Source organism: Mobula birostris, chromosome 17 (assembly GCF_030028105.1).
Source record: "Mobula birostris isolate sMobBir1 chromosome 17, sMobBir1.hap1, whole genome shotgun sequence".
Taxonomy (NCBI): Eukaryota; Metazoa; Chordata; class Chondrichthyes; order Myliobatiformes; family Myliobatidae; genus Mobula; species Mobula birostris.
The window spans coordinates 71,098,580-71,114,754 of record NC_092386.1 but is presented as its reverse complement, the minus strand read 5'-3'; the positions used below and the strand labels follow the sequence as shown (position 1 = coordinate 71,114,754).

Below are 16,175 nucleotides of genomic sequence, written 5' to 3'. Positions count from 1 at the left end.
AGGTGGGGGAGTGGGACTGGGACTAAATGGGAGAATTGATCAGCTCATGATAAAATGGCGGAGCAGACTCAATGGGCTGAATGGCCGATTTCTGCTCCTTTGTCTTATGGGTCTTGTCTTATGGGTACATAAAAAATTTAAAAGGATGTTGCTGGGTCTGGAGGACCCGAGTTAAAAAGTAGGATTAAATAGATTTGGACTTTATTCCTTACAATGTAGAAGATTGAGAGGGGATTTTATTTTTGGAGTATCCAAAATCATGAGAGATATAGATAGAGTAAATGCAAGGCAGCTTTTTCCACTGAGGTTGGGTGGAACTATAACCAGAGGTCACGTGTTAAGGGTGAAAGGTGAAAAGTTTAAAGGGAACATGAGGGGCAACTTCTTCACTCAGTGTGGAATAAGCTGCTAAGTCGTTCAACATTGGTGCTGGATTTCAATATTTATGCCAAGCTTGGATAGGTACATAGATGGTAGGGGTATGGAGGGCTATGGTCCCAGTGCAGGTAGATGAGAGTAGGCAGTTTAAATGGTTTTGGCATGGACTAGATCAGCCAAAGAGCCCTTTTCTATCCTGCACTTTTCTATGATTCTACTTGAAGTTTAGAAGAAAGAGGAGGATCTCATTGAAACCTATCAAATATTGAAAGGTCTGGATAGAGTGGAGATGGAGAGGATGTTCCTTACAGTGGGAAAGTCTTGGAACAGAGGGCTGAGCCTCAGAATTGAGATGTCCATTTGGAACATTAATGAGGAAATTTTTCTTCAGCCGGAAGCAATGTTCCCTCTACTTTGTAATGACTACTGCGTGCAAAAATTGGGTTCTGTGCAATTTTTTGCCCAGTCACAACAACATGTCTGCACAGAATAATTTCTTTAATAAAAACAGTATAAATAAGCCAGTTGTAAAATCTGCAGACAAGTCATCGCAAATTCCATTTCCAACATCATCCAAATTCAACACTGTCTGCATCAGAAACCGGGAAAGAAAATGTGATTGTGTATGATGGCGAAATATACTGAACCTTAAGACCAAAAGACAGAACAGAATTAGGCCATTTGGCCCACCGAGTCTGCTCTGACATTCAATCATGGCCGATCCGTTTCTCCCCTCCTCAACCTTTTCCCCGTAACCTTTGATGCCATGTCCAATTAAGAACCTATTAAGCTCTGTCTTAAATACACCCAACGACCTGACTTCCACAGCTGTATGTGGCAACAAATTCTACAAATTCACCACCCTTTGGCTAAAGACATTTCTCCACATCTGTTTTAAATGGATGTCCCTGTAGCCTGAGGCTGTGCCCTCTTGTCCCAGACTTCCCCATCATGGGAAACATCCTTTCCACATCTACGCTGTCTAGACCTTTCAATATTCAAAAGGTTCCAATAAGAGCCCCCCACCTTTCTAAATTCCAGTGAGCTATCAATGTTCCTCATATTATAACCCTTTCATTCACGGATTCATTCTTGCGAACCTCCTCTGAACCTGCTCCAATGCCAGCACATCTTTTCTTAGATGAGGAGCCCAAAACTGGTCACAATACTCAAGGTGAGGCCTCATCAGCACCTTATAAAGCCTCAGTATCACATCCCTGCTCTTGTATTCTAGACTTCTTGAAATGAATACTAACATAGCATTTGCCTTCATCACCACTGACTCAACCTGAAAGTTAACTTTAGCATGTTCTGCACAAGAACTCCCAAGTCCCTTTATACCTCAGATTTTTGGATTTTCTTCCCATTTAGAAAATAGTCTGCACATTTATTTCTACTACTGAAGTGCATGACCATTGCATTTTCTAATATTGTATTTCACTTCCCACTTTCTTACCCATTCCCCTAATCTAAGTCCTTCTGCAGCCTACCTGTTTCCTCAACACTACCCACACCTCCACCAATCTTCATATCATCTGAAAACTTGGAAACAAAGCCATTTATTTCATCATCTAAACCATTGATATATAGCATAAAAAGAAGTGGTCCCCACATTAACCCCTGCAGAACACCACTAGTCACTGACAGCCAACCAGAAAAGGATCCTTTTATTCCCACTTGCTGCCTCCTACCAATCAGCCAAAGCTCTAACTATTAATAACTTTCCTGTAATACCATGGACTCTTAACTTAGTAAGCAGCCTCATGTGTAGCACCTTGTCAAAAGCCTTCTGAAAGTCCAAATACACAACATCCACTGCATCCTTTTAATCTATCCTACTTGTGATCTCCTCAAAAAATTCTAACAGGTTTGTCAGGCAAGATTTTCCCTTAAAGAAACCATGCTGACTTTGTACTATCTTGTCCTGTGTCACCAAGTACTCCATAACCTCATCCTTAACAATTAACTGCAACATTTTCCCACCGAGGTCAGGCTAACTGGTCTATAATTTCCTATCTGCTGCCTTCCTCCTTTCTTAATCTGTGGAGTGACATCTGCAATTTTCCAATTCTCTAGCAGCATGTCAGTCCAATGATTTTTGAAAGATCATTTCTAATTCCACCACAATCTCTAACACTACCTCTTTCAGAACCCTAGAATGCAGCTCATCTGGTCCTGGTTACTCGTGTACCCTTAAGCCTTTCAGCTTTTTAACCACCTTCTCCCTTGTGACAGTAACTACACCCACTTCTCTTCTTTCACACATTACAACATCTGGCACACTGCTAGTGAAGACTGATGCAAATTACTCCCTTAGTTTATCTCTCATCTCCATGTCCCCCATTATTATTTCTCCAGCTTTATTTTCCAGCAGTCCTATATCCACTCTCATCTCTCTTATTTTTCACATTCTTTAAAGAGCTTTTTCTATCAACTTTGATAGTTTGCTATCTGGCTTTCATAATTCATCTTTTCCTTTCTAATGATTCTTTTAGTTGCTCTCTGTATGTTTTTAAAAGCTTCCCAATCCTCCATCTCACCACTAATTTTTACTTGTTGTATGCCTTCTCTTATGTTTTTACACTGGCTTTGACTTCCCTTGTCAGCCATGGTTGTACTACTTTGCCATTTGAGCATTTCTTCACTTTTGGAATATATCTATTCTGCACCTTCCTCATTTTTACCAGAAACTCATGCCATTGCTGACCTGCTACCATTCCTGCCTGAATGCTCCTTCCAATTTACTTTGGCCAACTCCTCTCTCAAACCTCATAGAAACATTCATAGAAACATTCCAAATGTTAAAAGGCCTGAACAGATTAGATATGGCAAGGTTATTTCCCATGGTAGGAGATTCTAGGACAAGAGGGCGCAACTTCAGGACTGAAGGACATCCTTTTAGAATGGAGATGCGGAGAAACTACTTTAGTCAGAGGATGGTAAATCTGTGGAATTTGTTGCCATGAGCGGCTGTGGAGGCAAGGTCATTGGGTATATTTAAGGCAGAGATTGATAGGTTCTTCATTAGCCAGGGCGTCAAAGGGTATGGGGTGAAAGCAGTGGAGTGGGGATGAGTGGATGAAGTGGAATAGCCCATGACTGAATGGCGAAGCAGACTAGATGGGCCGAATGGCCTACTCCTGCTCCTAAATCTTATGGTCTTATATAAATACGGATGCACTGTTAAGGCTTTACAACGCACTGGTGAGGCCTCCCTTGGAGTACCCAGAGCAGTTTTGGGCCCCTTACTTTGGAAGACAGTTCAAAGGAGGTTCACGAAAATGACTCCAGGATTGAAGAACTTGTCTATGAATAGCATTTGATAGCTCTGGGCCTGTATTCACTGAAATTCAGAAGAATTTCAGTTGACCTCATTGAAACCTATCGAATGTTGAAAGGCCTGGCTATTGATAAGAGTGGATGTGATCCTATGGTGGGGGAGTCTAAGACCAGAAGGCACAGTCCAAAATAGAGGGACATCCCTTTAGAACAAAGATGAGGAGAAATTTCTTTAGCCAGAGGGTGGTGAATCAGCAGAATTCCTTGCCTCAGCAGCTGTTGAGGTGAGGTCACTGGGTATATTTAAGACGAAGGTTGATAGGTTCTTGATTAGTCAGAGTGTGAAAGGTTACGAAGAGAAGGCATGAGAATGGGGTTGAGGGATAAATGGATCGGCCATGATGAATTGGCGAAGCAGACTTGATGGGCCGAATGACCAATTCCGCTCCTATGTCTTATCTGATGGATGGGATCTTTTTGACTTGGATCAAATCAAAGCCTGGAAGTTGGAGATACTTGATGTCATGAGTTATAATATTTGCCCTGGTGTCCCATTATTATTTATCTCCAAATTACAGTTCAAATGGCCTCATTAATAAAGCTGTTCAAACGCACGCGACTGTACCTACTTATAAGGACAATCTGTCTGACAAGACATAATTATATACATATCCTATGATGTTTTCAAAACTCGGTGAATTCTTAATAAAGGTACCGCAAGTTTTTCTGCCTCTGGATTTTTGGCTGTCTTGATTCTAAATTCTAAAGGGGAAAATATTGTATTAAGGTACAAAATTGTTATTTTTCTTGTGGTTTAACTTTCCAGTGCTGGTTTGTATCCTATATAATTATCTACATACATGAATTTTCTCGTAATTGTAGTGTAATGCCCTGGTTAAGATTTCTATGGCCATGCAGCGAGGTATTTTTATTTTAATAGATTTCTGCAAAAGCACTGAATCCTTCTAGTAAGTGTGTTTTGGCTTCGGCTAAAGGTAAGGAGCCATGATGTCCAACTTAGGAATGTTGTGTCAGCCGATCAGGATTGTCTTGGTACATATTGTAACTTTCTGTCCAGTTGGATGCGATGTACGATTCACATGAGCTAGGCAGGATCAGATTTCTGAAGGACAGTAGTCTGGTTTGAGTTCTTTCCGCAGGAGCTGTAGGGCACCAGAGAAGATGCAGCAGAATGCCATTCAGAGGAGAGACCCCGATGTAGAAGTACAGAAAGGCCTTCTGCAGGTGAATGGCTCCAAGGAGAAAGTGCCAATACTCCTGAGGTAGCCAGTTTGTTTGAGATGGTCTTCAAGGGAAGTTCAAACGGTGACTGTGTCGTTCATGCAAAATGTGGGTTCAGTGCGAGTAAAGCGATGCACCCAACTACTTCAGAAGTGAGCCCCAATGTTCATGGGCACATTGGAATGGTTTAACTGTAATGGGTCCTTTTATTTTTCTGTTCTTTTTCTGGAATTGTATGTTAAAGTTGAAAATTTGGTAAATACACTTTGTCATTTTATTCCAGTACAATGTAAAAATGTCATGTCCTGGCCAACAATAACTGTATACGGGGCATTATTTACACAGCATTCGCTACAATCCATGTTCCTTAATCAGAACATCCCAACTTTCCTGTTTGGTGGAACCCAAATTATACCAACCCTAGACGTATATTGCTTATGAAAGGAGGCCTTCTCAACACCGAGTACGTGGCTGTTAGCAGAGTTAGCTAACAAGCCAATTTTGTATACAAGCCCCGGTAAGAGGGCTGCAGTAGGGTAGCTGTTTCTATCATTTCTACAAGTTTCTCAGTTTTTCTGCAACAGATATCAAATGTGGCAAATGTTCAGGGGATACTTGTGTGGAGTTCTGCATAGGTGCATTCCAATGAGACAGGGAAGTTACAGTAGGGTACAGGAACCATGGTATACAAAAGCTGTAATAAATTTAGACCAGAAGAAAAGCTTACAAAAGGTTCAGGGAGCCAGGTAATGTTAGAGATCCAGGAGATTATAAGGCAAACAGGAAGGAGCTTAAGAAAGAAATTAGGAGAGCCAGAAAGGGCCATGAGAAGGCCTTGGCGGGCAGGATTAAGGAAAACCCCAAGGAATTCTACAAGTATGTGAAGAGCAAGAGGATAAGACGTGAAAGAATAGGACCTATCACATGTGACAGTGGGAAAGTGCATATGGAACCAGAGGAAATAGCAGAGGCACTTAATGAATACTTTACTTCAGTATTTACTATGGAAAAGGATCTTGGTGATTGTAGTGATGACTTGCAGTGGACTGAAAAGCTTTACCATGTAGATAGTAACAAAGAGGATGTGCTGGAGCTTCTGGAAAGCATCAAGTTGGATGAGTCACCAGGACCAGATGAGGTGTACCCCAGGCTACTGTGGGAGGCGAGGGAACCGGAGAGGTTCTGCAGGATTGGAGGGTTGTGGATGTTGTTCCTTTATTCAAGAAAGGGAGTAGAGATAGCCCTGGAAATTATAGACCAGTGAGTCTTACTTCAGTGGTTGGTAAGTTGATGGAGAAGATCCTGAGAGGCAGGATTTATGAACATTTGGAGAGGTATAATATGATTAGGAGTAGTCAGCATGGCTTTGTCAAGGGCAGGTCGTGCCTTACAAGCCTGATTGAATTTTTTGAGGATGTGACTAAACACATTGATGAAACAAGAGCAGTAGATGTAGTGTACATGGATTTCAGCAAAGCATTTGATAAGGTACCCTTTACAAGGCTTATTGAGAAAGTAAGGAGGCATGGGATCCAAGGGGACATTACTTTGTGGATTTAGAACTGGCTTGCCCACAGAAGGCAAAGAGTGGTTGTAGATGGGTCATATTCTGCATGGAGATCGATGACCAGTGGTGTGCCTCACGGATCTGTTCTGGGACCCTTACTCTTCGTGATTTTTATAAATGACCTGGATGAGGAAGTGGAGGGATGGGTTAATCAGTTTGCTGATGACAACTTATTGACAACTGGAGGTGTTGTGGATAGTGTGGAGGGCTGTCAGAGGTTTCAGCGGGACATTGATAGGATGCAAAACTGGGCTGAGAAGTAGCAGATGGAGTTCAACCCAGATAAGTGTGAAGTGGTTCATTTTGGTAGGTCAAATATGATGGCAGAATATAGTATTAATGGTAAGACCCTTGGCAATGTGGAGGATCAGAGGGATCTTGGGGTCTGAGTCCATAGGACACTCAAAGCAGCTGCACAGGTGGACTCTGTGGTTAAAAAGGCATACGGTGTATTGGCCTTCATCAATCGTGGAACTGAATTTAGGAGCCGAGAGGTAATGTTGCAGCTATATAGGACACTGGTCAGACCCCACTTGGAGTACTATGCTCAGTTCTGGTTGCCTCACTACAGGAAGGATGTGGAAACCATCGAAAGGGTGCAGAGGAGACTTACAAGGATGTTGCCTTGATTGGGGAGCAAGCCTTATGAGAATAGGTTGAGTGAACTTGGCCTTTTCTCCTTGGAGCAAGGAAGGATGAGAGGTGACCTGATAGAGGTGTATAAGATGATGAGAGGCATTGATCATGTGGGTAGTCAGAGGCTTTTTCCCAGGGCTGAAATGGTTACCACAAGAGGACACAGGTTTAAGGTGCTTGGGAGAAGGTACAGAGGAGATGTCAGGGGTAAGTTTTTTTACGCAGCGAGTGGCGAGTGCGTGGAATGGGCTGCTGGCAACAGCGGTGGAGGTGCATACGATAAGGTCTTTTAAGAGACTTTTGGATAGGTACATGGAGCTTCGAAGAATAGAGAGCTATAGGTAAGCCTAGTAATTTCTAAGGTAGGGACATGTTCAGCACAACCTTGTGGGCCGAAGAGCCTGTATTGTGCTGTAGATTTTCTATGTTTCTATGTCACGCTTCTTGAATCTGGTTATTTAATAGGTTAATTGTTATGACTGAAATGTTGCCCTCTCTGAGCTGAGTATGGAACTGTAGTTGCGCTGATACACTACGAGTGAAAACAACACACTGACTCCAGCAGTGTCGGGTTGAACCGTTTACTGTTTGAATAGGCGCACACTTAAGTACCCGCTCCCAGCAACCCCTGCTCTCTGCAGGGTAGAAGCGACATCGGCCTCCGTGCCGAGGTCTGCCCCGCACTCAGATTCCTCTCGGTTGCCACTGGCTGCGGGTTCACCAGTGACTGCTGGAGCCGGTTTGCTTGCTGCGTGGGCGAGCCGCAACATGACCACCCCCAGAACCAGCAATAGGAGATACAGAGTCCGCAGCCTGCACACGCTCAGTTCTTTTAGGTGGCCAGCCTTGACGTCGTCGGGGTGGCACCGTAACCCGGCATTCAAAGTCCAGATGCACCGGTTTGAGACGGTCAATGGTATAAGTCTCGTCCCGACCACCGATGTCGAGAACGCAGGTCGCTCCATGGTCACTGCAGGGGTGAGTCTGTGTGCACCTCGGCAAACGAAAACATATTTGCTCTTTTGTAGGTCCCTGGGCACGAAAGAGGGTGTTGTTCCGTGATGGAACGTTGGGACTACAGTAAGTGTTCTAAGCCGCTCCTAGAGTTTAGTTAGGACCCCAGCAGGTGTGTCCTCCGGGCCATGGGGTGCTGGCACAAACCCACCGGGAACTGTGAGCAGGGCACTGTAAACCAGTTTGGCCGATGATGCAGCCCCAGGTCCTCCTTGGGTGCCGTGCGGATACCAAGCAGCACCCAGGGGAGTTCGTCCACCCAGTCTGGCCCTCGGAGGCGTGCCATCAGGGCAGACTTAAAGAGCCTGTGGAAATGTTCCACCAGGCCGTTGGACTGCGAGTGGTAAGCAGTCGTTCGGTGGAGCTGGGTCCCGAGTAGTTGTGCCAGAACAGAACACAAAGCCGATGTGAACTGCGCACCCCTGCCTGAAGTGATGTGGGCTGGGAGTCTGAACCGTGCCACCCAGGTGGTAATGAGGGCTTGGCGCACGTCTCCGTGGACGTGTCAGTGAGTGGGACAGCTTCCGGCCACCTTGTGAACCTGTCCACCATGGTGAACAGGTATCTCGCTCCTCTCGAAACCGGCAGTGGGCCGACGATGTCCACGTGGACATGTTCAAACCTCCTATGTGTCGGCTGGACGGGTTGCAGTGGGGCCCTCACGTGCCTCTGGATTTTGGAGGTTTGACAGTGCGTGCATGTCCTGGCCCAGTGCCCGACCTCCTTGCGCAGGCCATGCCACACAAACCTGTCTGCAATCAGCCGGATGGAAGGGTGCCATGTCGGAGGCATCCACACTGAGGGCAGTGGGAACGACGACCCGGGGGTGGACTAGGAACGTGACGTTTGCTAGCGCGTTCTTGGCCTGTTCGAAAGCCGCCTTCGCCTCCCCTGTCCAGGTGACCTCTTTGACCTTGCCAGACATCAAGCCAAAAAAGGGCCGCATGATCCGGGCCACTGAGGGCAGGAAACATTGGTAAAAGTTAACCATCCCAACAAACTCCTGCAGGCCTTTAACAGTGCTGGGTCTGGCGAACTGGCGGATGGCCTCAACTTTCGCCGGCAGAGGAACAGCTCCATGGCGGTCGATCCAGTGTCCCAAGAAGTCGATGGCAGATAGGCCGAACTGGCACTTGGCGGGGTTGAAAGCCAGGCCGTAGTCACTTAGGCGGCAGCAGAGCAGGCGTAGATGTGCTAGATGTTCCTGGCGGGAGCAGCTGGCGATAAGTATGTCATCCAGGTAGATGAACAGAAAGTCCAGACCTCGCCCTACTGCGTCTATCAAGCGCTGGAAAGTCTGCGCCGCGTTTTTGAGCCCGAATGGCATCCTGAGGAACTCGAACAGGCCAAAGGGGGTAATGAGGGCCATCTTGGGTACATCATCCGAGTGGACTGGGATCTGATGATACCCTCGGACCAGCTCAATCTTCGGAAAGATGCGCGCCCTGTGCACATTGGCCGTAAAGTCCTGGATGTGCGGTACCGGATAGCGATCGGGCATGGTGGCGTTGTTCAGCCTCCGATAGTCGCCGCACGGTCTCCACCCACCCGCGGACCTGGAAACCATATGGAGTGGGGAGGCCCGCGGGCTGTCGGACCGCCGCACAATCCCTATCTCCTCCGTCTTCTTGAATTCCTCCTTCGTAAGGCAAAGCTCATCGGGCAGTAGCCTGCGGGCTCGGATATGAAGGGGAGGTCCCTGTGTGGGGATGTGGTGCATCACGCCGTGCTTGGGGTCTGTTGAGGAAAACTGCAGCATGATGATAGATGGGAACTTCGATAACACTCTGGAGAACTCGTTGTCAGAATAAGTGATGTAGTCCAGGTGCGGATGTGGGTCCCTTGGTGTGGGTGTTCAGTGCTCCACTGCTGGGGTGTGGGAGGGCTGGGCTTTCGGCCGTGCCACAGCACTAATTCCGATGGTGGTTCCGCCCACTTGTTTGGCATGCCAAAGCACGTCCGCACCAGCAACCACCCCGCGCGGGTCTCTGAAGTCTTCATCTGCTAGCAGGAGGCGGATGACTCCTGGCATTTGCTCCAAGAAGATTTGTTCAAAAAGCAGGCAAGGCTTATGGCCGTCTGCCACTGCTAGCATGTCGCTCATCAGGGCTGATGGTGCGCGGTCACCCAGGCCGTCCATATGCAGTAACCGCGCACCCCATTCGCGGAGGGAAAGGCCAAATATGCGGATTAACGGGGCCTTGAGTGCCTCGTACCTGTCTGATGCCGGGGGCTGACGCAGAAAGTCGGTAACGCAACTCGCTGTCTCTTGGTCGAGGGCGCCCACCACGCAGTAATACCTGGTGGCGTCTGAGACAATTTGCCTGACCTGGAACTGGGCCTCTGCTTGCTCAAAGCAGACCAGGGGTTGGGTGGTCCAGAACATTGGCAGTTTAAGGGAAACTGCATTCTGCAGAGCCCAGTCGTTCATGTTGAGTCCAAATGCCATTGGACTGTCGGGGTCACCAATGTAGTCGCGCTGATACGCTATGAGTGAAAACAACACACTGACTCGAGCAGGGTCGTTTACTGTTTGAATCGGCGCACGCTTAAGTACCCGCTCCCAGCAACCCCCCTACTCTCTGCGGGGCAAAAGCGACGTCAGCCTCCAGGCCGAGGTCTGCTCCGCACTCAAGAGTCCTCTTGGTTGCCACTGGCTGCAGGTTCGCCGGCGACGGCTAGAGCGGGTTCACTTGCTGCGTGGGCGAGCCGTCACAGGACGACCATGACTTCTTTTTCTTTTGTCTTCTTCCTCCCTCTTTTTCTTGTTATATTAAATAAAACGGACGTAACTGTCAAGCTTTATGCCTCATTCTTGATTTCTGAAGAACCCTTAGATCAATATCACCATATCCAACAGTAAACTCAATGGCATAGCATTCAAGTATTTGTCTACGCAAACACGAGGAATTCTGCAGATGCTGGAAATTCAAGCAATTTCCTGGTGGACTGAGTCCTGACGAAATGTCTCAGCCTGAAACGTCGACTGTACCTCTTCCTAGAGATGCTGCCTGGCCTGCTGCGTTCACCAGCAACTTTGATGTGTGTTGCAAGTATTTGTCTAGATGTTTTTTAAATGCTCTTGGTCTACTATTTCTTCAGAGAGTACACTATATTTTCCCAAAAAGGTAAACATGACCCAGACCCCTTCTAAACCTTCTACGGCTCATCTTAAAACTACGACACCACCATTATGGGGAAAAGATCTATCCCCCCTTCTTTAATATATCTCTTTCAGGTTACTCCCAGCCTACTTCAGGGAAAACAAACTCATCTCACCTTTAAAACCATCGTGCTCCAGTCGCAGGCAATATCCTCGTGAGTCTGCAACGCACCTTCTCCAGAACAATCACATCCTTATCATAGTGTGGTAACCAATACTGTACACAATACTCCAGGTGTGGCCTAACCAGTGTTGTATTAAGTTGCAATATGATATCCCAGTTCTTATATTCTGTACCATGGCTAATGAAGGCAAACATTTCCTGGACCACCGTATCGACCTGTGTAGAGACTTTCAGGGATCTACGCAATTAAACCCAAAACTCCCTTTTTTTTTAATCAACAGTTTCTATCACCCAGCCATTAATAGTCCTACCCAGCTTGTACTTCAAAAATGTTTCACCTAAATGAAAAAACAAATGACAAGAGGTCAGAAGTCACTAAAATGTTTCACCTCAATGAGAAAACAAATGACAAGAGGTTTAGAAGTCACTAATGCTCAGGAGGTCAGGCGCAGCTGTGCAAAGGGAAACAGTGCTATCCCTTCAGCTCAGAAATGGAGAGGAGAAACAAATCTGTTCAGATAGCCGGGCCTTGTATGATCACATGGAAGGATGTAGAAAAGAACAGTGTGTGATAGGATTATCTCAATAAACATTTACAATTTCTGAAACAATGTGCTGAATAACAAAGCTTGCTACAGCTGTGCTTAATTTATCCCATTTGTAGTTAGATAGAAGAAAGGGAAACTACCTGACTCCCGCTGTTCTTACTCAGGAAAGAAAAAATTAAACAGACAGAATTCAAAATTATAACGGCCATTCTCCATTAGAATTCATCAACTCAGGTAAGGGCTGGTTGTGACCACTTAGATACAAGGAACGTGCAAGTTACAGAGGACTGTTACAACTGAGGAAGGACTGGAACTCTTTGGCAACGCACTGAACTGGAGAAGTCAGACTACCTTGCAAAAGAATAGCTATTTATTCATTGAGTCAAAAATACTTTAATTTCTTGTCAATTTTGTATGTTCTCAACTTACCTGTAGAGGGAATCATCAATTTCCATATTGTCAGTTGCCATTTTGTGTTGTAATTGACCAAAAACTGCAAAAAAAGGAATTTCAAAATAATTCAACTCTTCCTTTGTTTTTTGTTCTAATAATTTTCATAAATTGGAATAAATACATTCAAATAATAGAACTTTGAGTAAATGAAAGAAAAATTAGAAAAGAGAAATTCATGTCAACATTATATTTCATTTAATTATAGAACTGTATAAGAACATAAATAGGCCATCAGATGCAAAATGGTCATCAAACATTTATCCCATTTCCCAGCAATTGCTTCTAAGCCTTCATTGTTTTGCTTTCAACTGTTCATTCAGACTTTTTCTTAAATGTTATGAGAGTACCTGCATTAAAAGGGTGTGAATTCAGTAAGTAAATGTTACTTCTACCTTTATGTAATGTCAGTGTAGCACACCTGCTGAGGGTTCATGGCAGTCCAATGGGTAGAGAACAGAATGAGTGGAGGATAATGATCTTATAAGATAAATATCTGTGGATTATCTTATCCTCCATTGTAGTGGAAATAACTACAATCTACAAATCAGTGAATAGGAATGAGGCAGGGTTGAGGAAACAAACAAAGCAAAGGTCTTTCTTTTTGCCATGTGGTTGCAGGAATGGAAGCAGCATTTTGTGTATTTTTTGGTTAACTAGTTCTTGCCAGTTCTCCTCTAATAGTTTGCACATTTGGCTAGTAAGGAAAGCAGATAGTACAGGGGTCCCCAAGCTCTTTTGCACCGCGGATCGGCCGACCCGGGGGGGCGGGGGGGTGGTGGGTGGGGTTACCAATGGACAAGAGTAACCGTCAAATACGTTGTGTTTACCCCGAGAAGGCTAAAATTACCATGAAGCCTTGCACGGGCACCTGTGTGCGCATGCGTGTACGTGTTGATTTTTTTTTCCACAAATCGTTTTTGGCGATTCTGTTCCGGGGGGGGTGTTAAGCATGACTGGAATATAGAAGATCAGTCAACTATAAGTCACTTTTTAGTGGCTAATACACTCAATTTTGTTTATAAAAGGGTTTATCTAACGAATTTAATATTAAACACAGCGCATATTTTCCTCGCATGAATATAGTGATAAGTCAATTACTGTATAAGTCACTTATAAGTCAATAGCATCAAACATTTTAAGAAACGTTCGGATATTAACCACACAGCACATATTTTCCCCGTATGAACATATAAAATCATTGCAACACACCAATATTGCTGAATCAGTGGGAGCCCTGGGCTTGTTTTCCTGCAACAAGACGGTGCCATCAAGGGATGATGGGAGACAGCAATACTTGAAGGGGGTTCCTTAAGTCCAGTTTATTCCTCAATTTAGTTTTTGTTGCATTCATTGCAGAGATATGTTGGAAATGGAAGCAACATTTTCAGTGCTTTCGTAGCTATCTCAGGATATGTAGCCTCGACTTTGACCCAGAATGCCAGCAGAGATGTTATGTCAAACATACTTTTCAGCCCGTCATCATTTGCAAGCTCGAGGAGTTGATCTTCTTCCCGCTCTGACATGGATGACACGTGCGTAATGACCTTGCGTGCGTTCAAGCTCAACAGAGGGTGTGGCAGGGAATGAGGAAAGGTGCAGCTGACTCATATCGCCAAATCATATTGTTTCCGGCCCGGTGGTTGGGGACCGCTGAGATAGTAGATGGAAATTGACCAAGGACAATCAAGAACTGAGTAATCAATCTCTATTAACAGCCCCCACTGTAACAACTGATCCAGAAGCAGTAGCTTATCAGAATGAAAGCACAATGATTCAAGGTTTCAGATATAAATATGAGTTTTGGTCTATCACACTAGAAAGAGAGTGGTAATATAAGTTTGTATTTACCTTTTCGGAACAGCAGTATATATGGACCACAGGCACGCCATAATTCCACATTAAATTTCACCAGCACTCGGGGGAGGGTTAAAACAAATTTCAAAACCTAAGTGCTTGGTGCAATACATAGACAATTTACTTCTGCAGACTGAAGCCAAGCAGGAATATTATCAGCTATTGGCAGAACTGCCGCAATTATTACATGCATTCGGACTAAAGGTGGTGCTTGTCCATCATGTCCAACAATGACAGGAAGGCTGTGCAGTGGAGTTTTTAAAGTGGAAAAGCTGTTGCACTAAGGCAGTTCTACTCTCCCGACCTCAGCAGTCCAGGTCTAATGGTATAAACAAGCATCACAAACTGCAGTCTTCCTTGAATGTGGTGGATGCCTTGTCCTGCCCTTCGCTCTCCACGGAGCGTTGCAGTACTGCTAGATCTCACTGCAGATCTCATCCACCCAGTCCACCGCAGCTGACTGCATGCTAAGACATGCATGTCCCTATCTCACCGGGGTATAAGAAACGGCAGCTACCCTCACCTGGCTTAGCCCATCCGTCGAAGCAGTGTACCGGGGTGTGGCTGCTGTCACATGCAAACAGCTACTTGGAACCAAGGTGAGAGATGAGTGTCCGGTGGGAACCAAAGTGAGGGACCAAAGGTAAGCTCTAAAAAAAAAAAAAAAAAAAAAGCACAAGTGATGATGCAGGAAAATAGTTATTTAGGAATGATCCTGACACCTGGAAAATGAGAAGCTGATAAGCAAAGAAGAGAAAAGTTATGAAACCGCTCCCCTATCAAGATCCTTTCTGGGTTGGTAGGGTACTGTAGAGATAACGTTGATGAATTTTCCACACACTTGAGCCACTACAGCTCTGAAGCAAGCATCAGCCACTGTGCCTGCTCTAAAAAACAAATCCAAATGAGCCATTCTCACTGCAGGTGACCAATACTGATACCACCCTCTGAGCAGTGCTATTACAGGAGGTGCATGTGAAGTTAAGACCACTAGCATATCCATCACACGTGCTTCCACTGGTTGAGCAGGGCATGCAGTATTTAAAACATACTTATTAGCTGTTTCTTGAGCAGTACAATACAGTCGGCCCTCCTTATCCGCGACAGATTGGTTCTGGGACCCCTCGCGGATACCAAAAAACGCGGATGCTCAAGTCCTTTATTCAACCTGTCTAAATGTGGTGGACCTTAGGACCTAGCGGAACCCCGGATCTTATTTAACTGGTCACAGTGCAGTGGACATTAGGACCCGGTGGCGGAGCTCTGAATAAAGCGAACAAAAAGAGGTGAAACGCCATCGGTCATTGGAAAAGCGTTAGGCTACGGTCAGTCAACGATCGGAACAATTTTAAAGGATAAAGTGAGAAAATCCCTGCCCCGATGAAAGCTACAATTATTACTAAGCAACGCAGTGGTTTAATTATTGGATTTTGAGGTTTTGGGTTTTTGATCCTCCACATCAACCCGGCAGGGATGGACAGCATGCTCGGGAGTGGTCTGTCACTGGATTGAACTTGGGAATTTTCGTTCCCGAGCCCAGCGCTGAAACATATGTTTGTTAAGTGTCTTATATGCATAGAAAGGTAAAATATATACTACGACAAACGTTTGACTAACTGACGCTAAGTAATACTGGATGTACCTGTTCCGACTTACTGAGCAAGAGAACTTCCGTTGTTTTTCAATCCCGATCCACGATAACCTACGCACATCCTCCCATATACTTTAAATCATCTCTAGATTACTTATAATACCTAATACAACATAAGAGCTATGTAAAATAGTTGTTATACTGCATTGTTTAGGGAATAATGACAAGAAAAAAAGGGCTGTACATGTTCGAACAACAAGTGCTGGAAGAGCACTTCCGGGTTTTCTCGATTCGCAGTTGGTTGAATTCGCGCATGCGGAACTCGC

General features: G+C 45.1%; 1 protein-coding gene across 4 annotated transcripts in view; it reads right to left on the bottom strand.

The window, feature by feature from the left end:
- The window catches only part of uba6 (ubiquitin like modifier activating enzyme 6), a 447,925-nt gene that overhangs the window by 413,500 nt on the left and 18,250 nt on the right, over positions 1-16,175 (bottom strand). For 3 of the 4 annotated variants that reach the window (XR_011889573.1, XM_072281896.1, XM_072281895.1), the window contains 2 exons: positions 14,782-14,908; positions 12,381-12,444 (listed from right to left, as the gene is read on the bottom strand). Coding sequence is in view for 3 of the 4 variants with exons in the window: in XM_072281896.1 (XP_072137997.1) it covers positions 12,381-12,421 (41 nt within the window). In the remaining variant the exon portion in view is untranslated. The remainder of the gene's footprint in view (positions 1-12,380; positions 12,445-14,781; positions 14,909-16,175) is intronic. The other variant, XM_072281897.1, reaches the window with a different exon arrangement.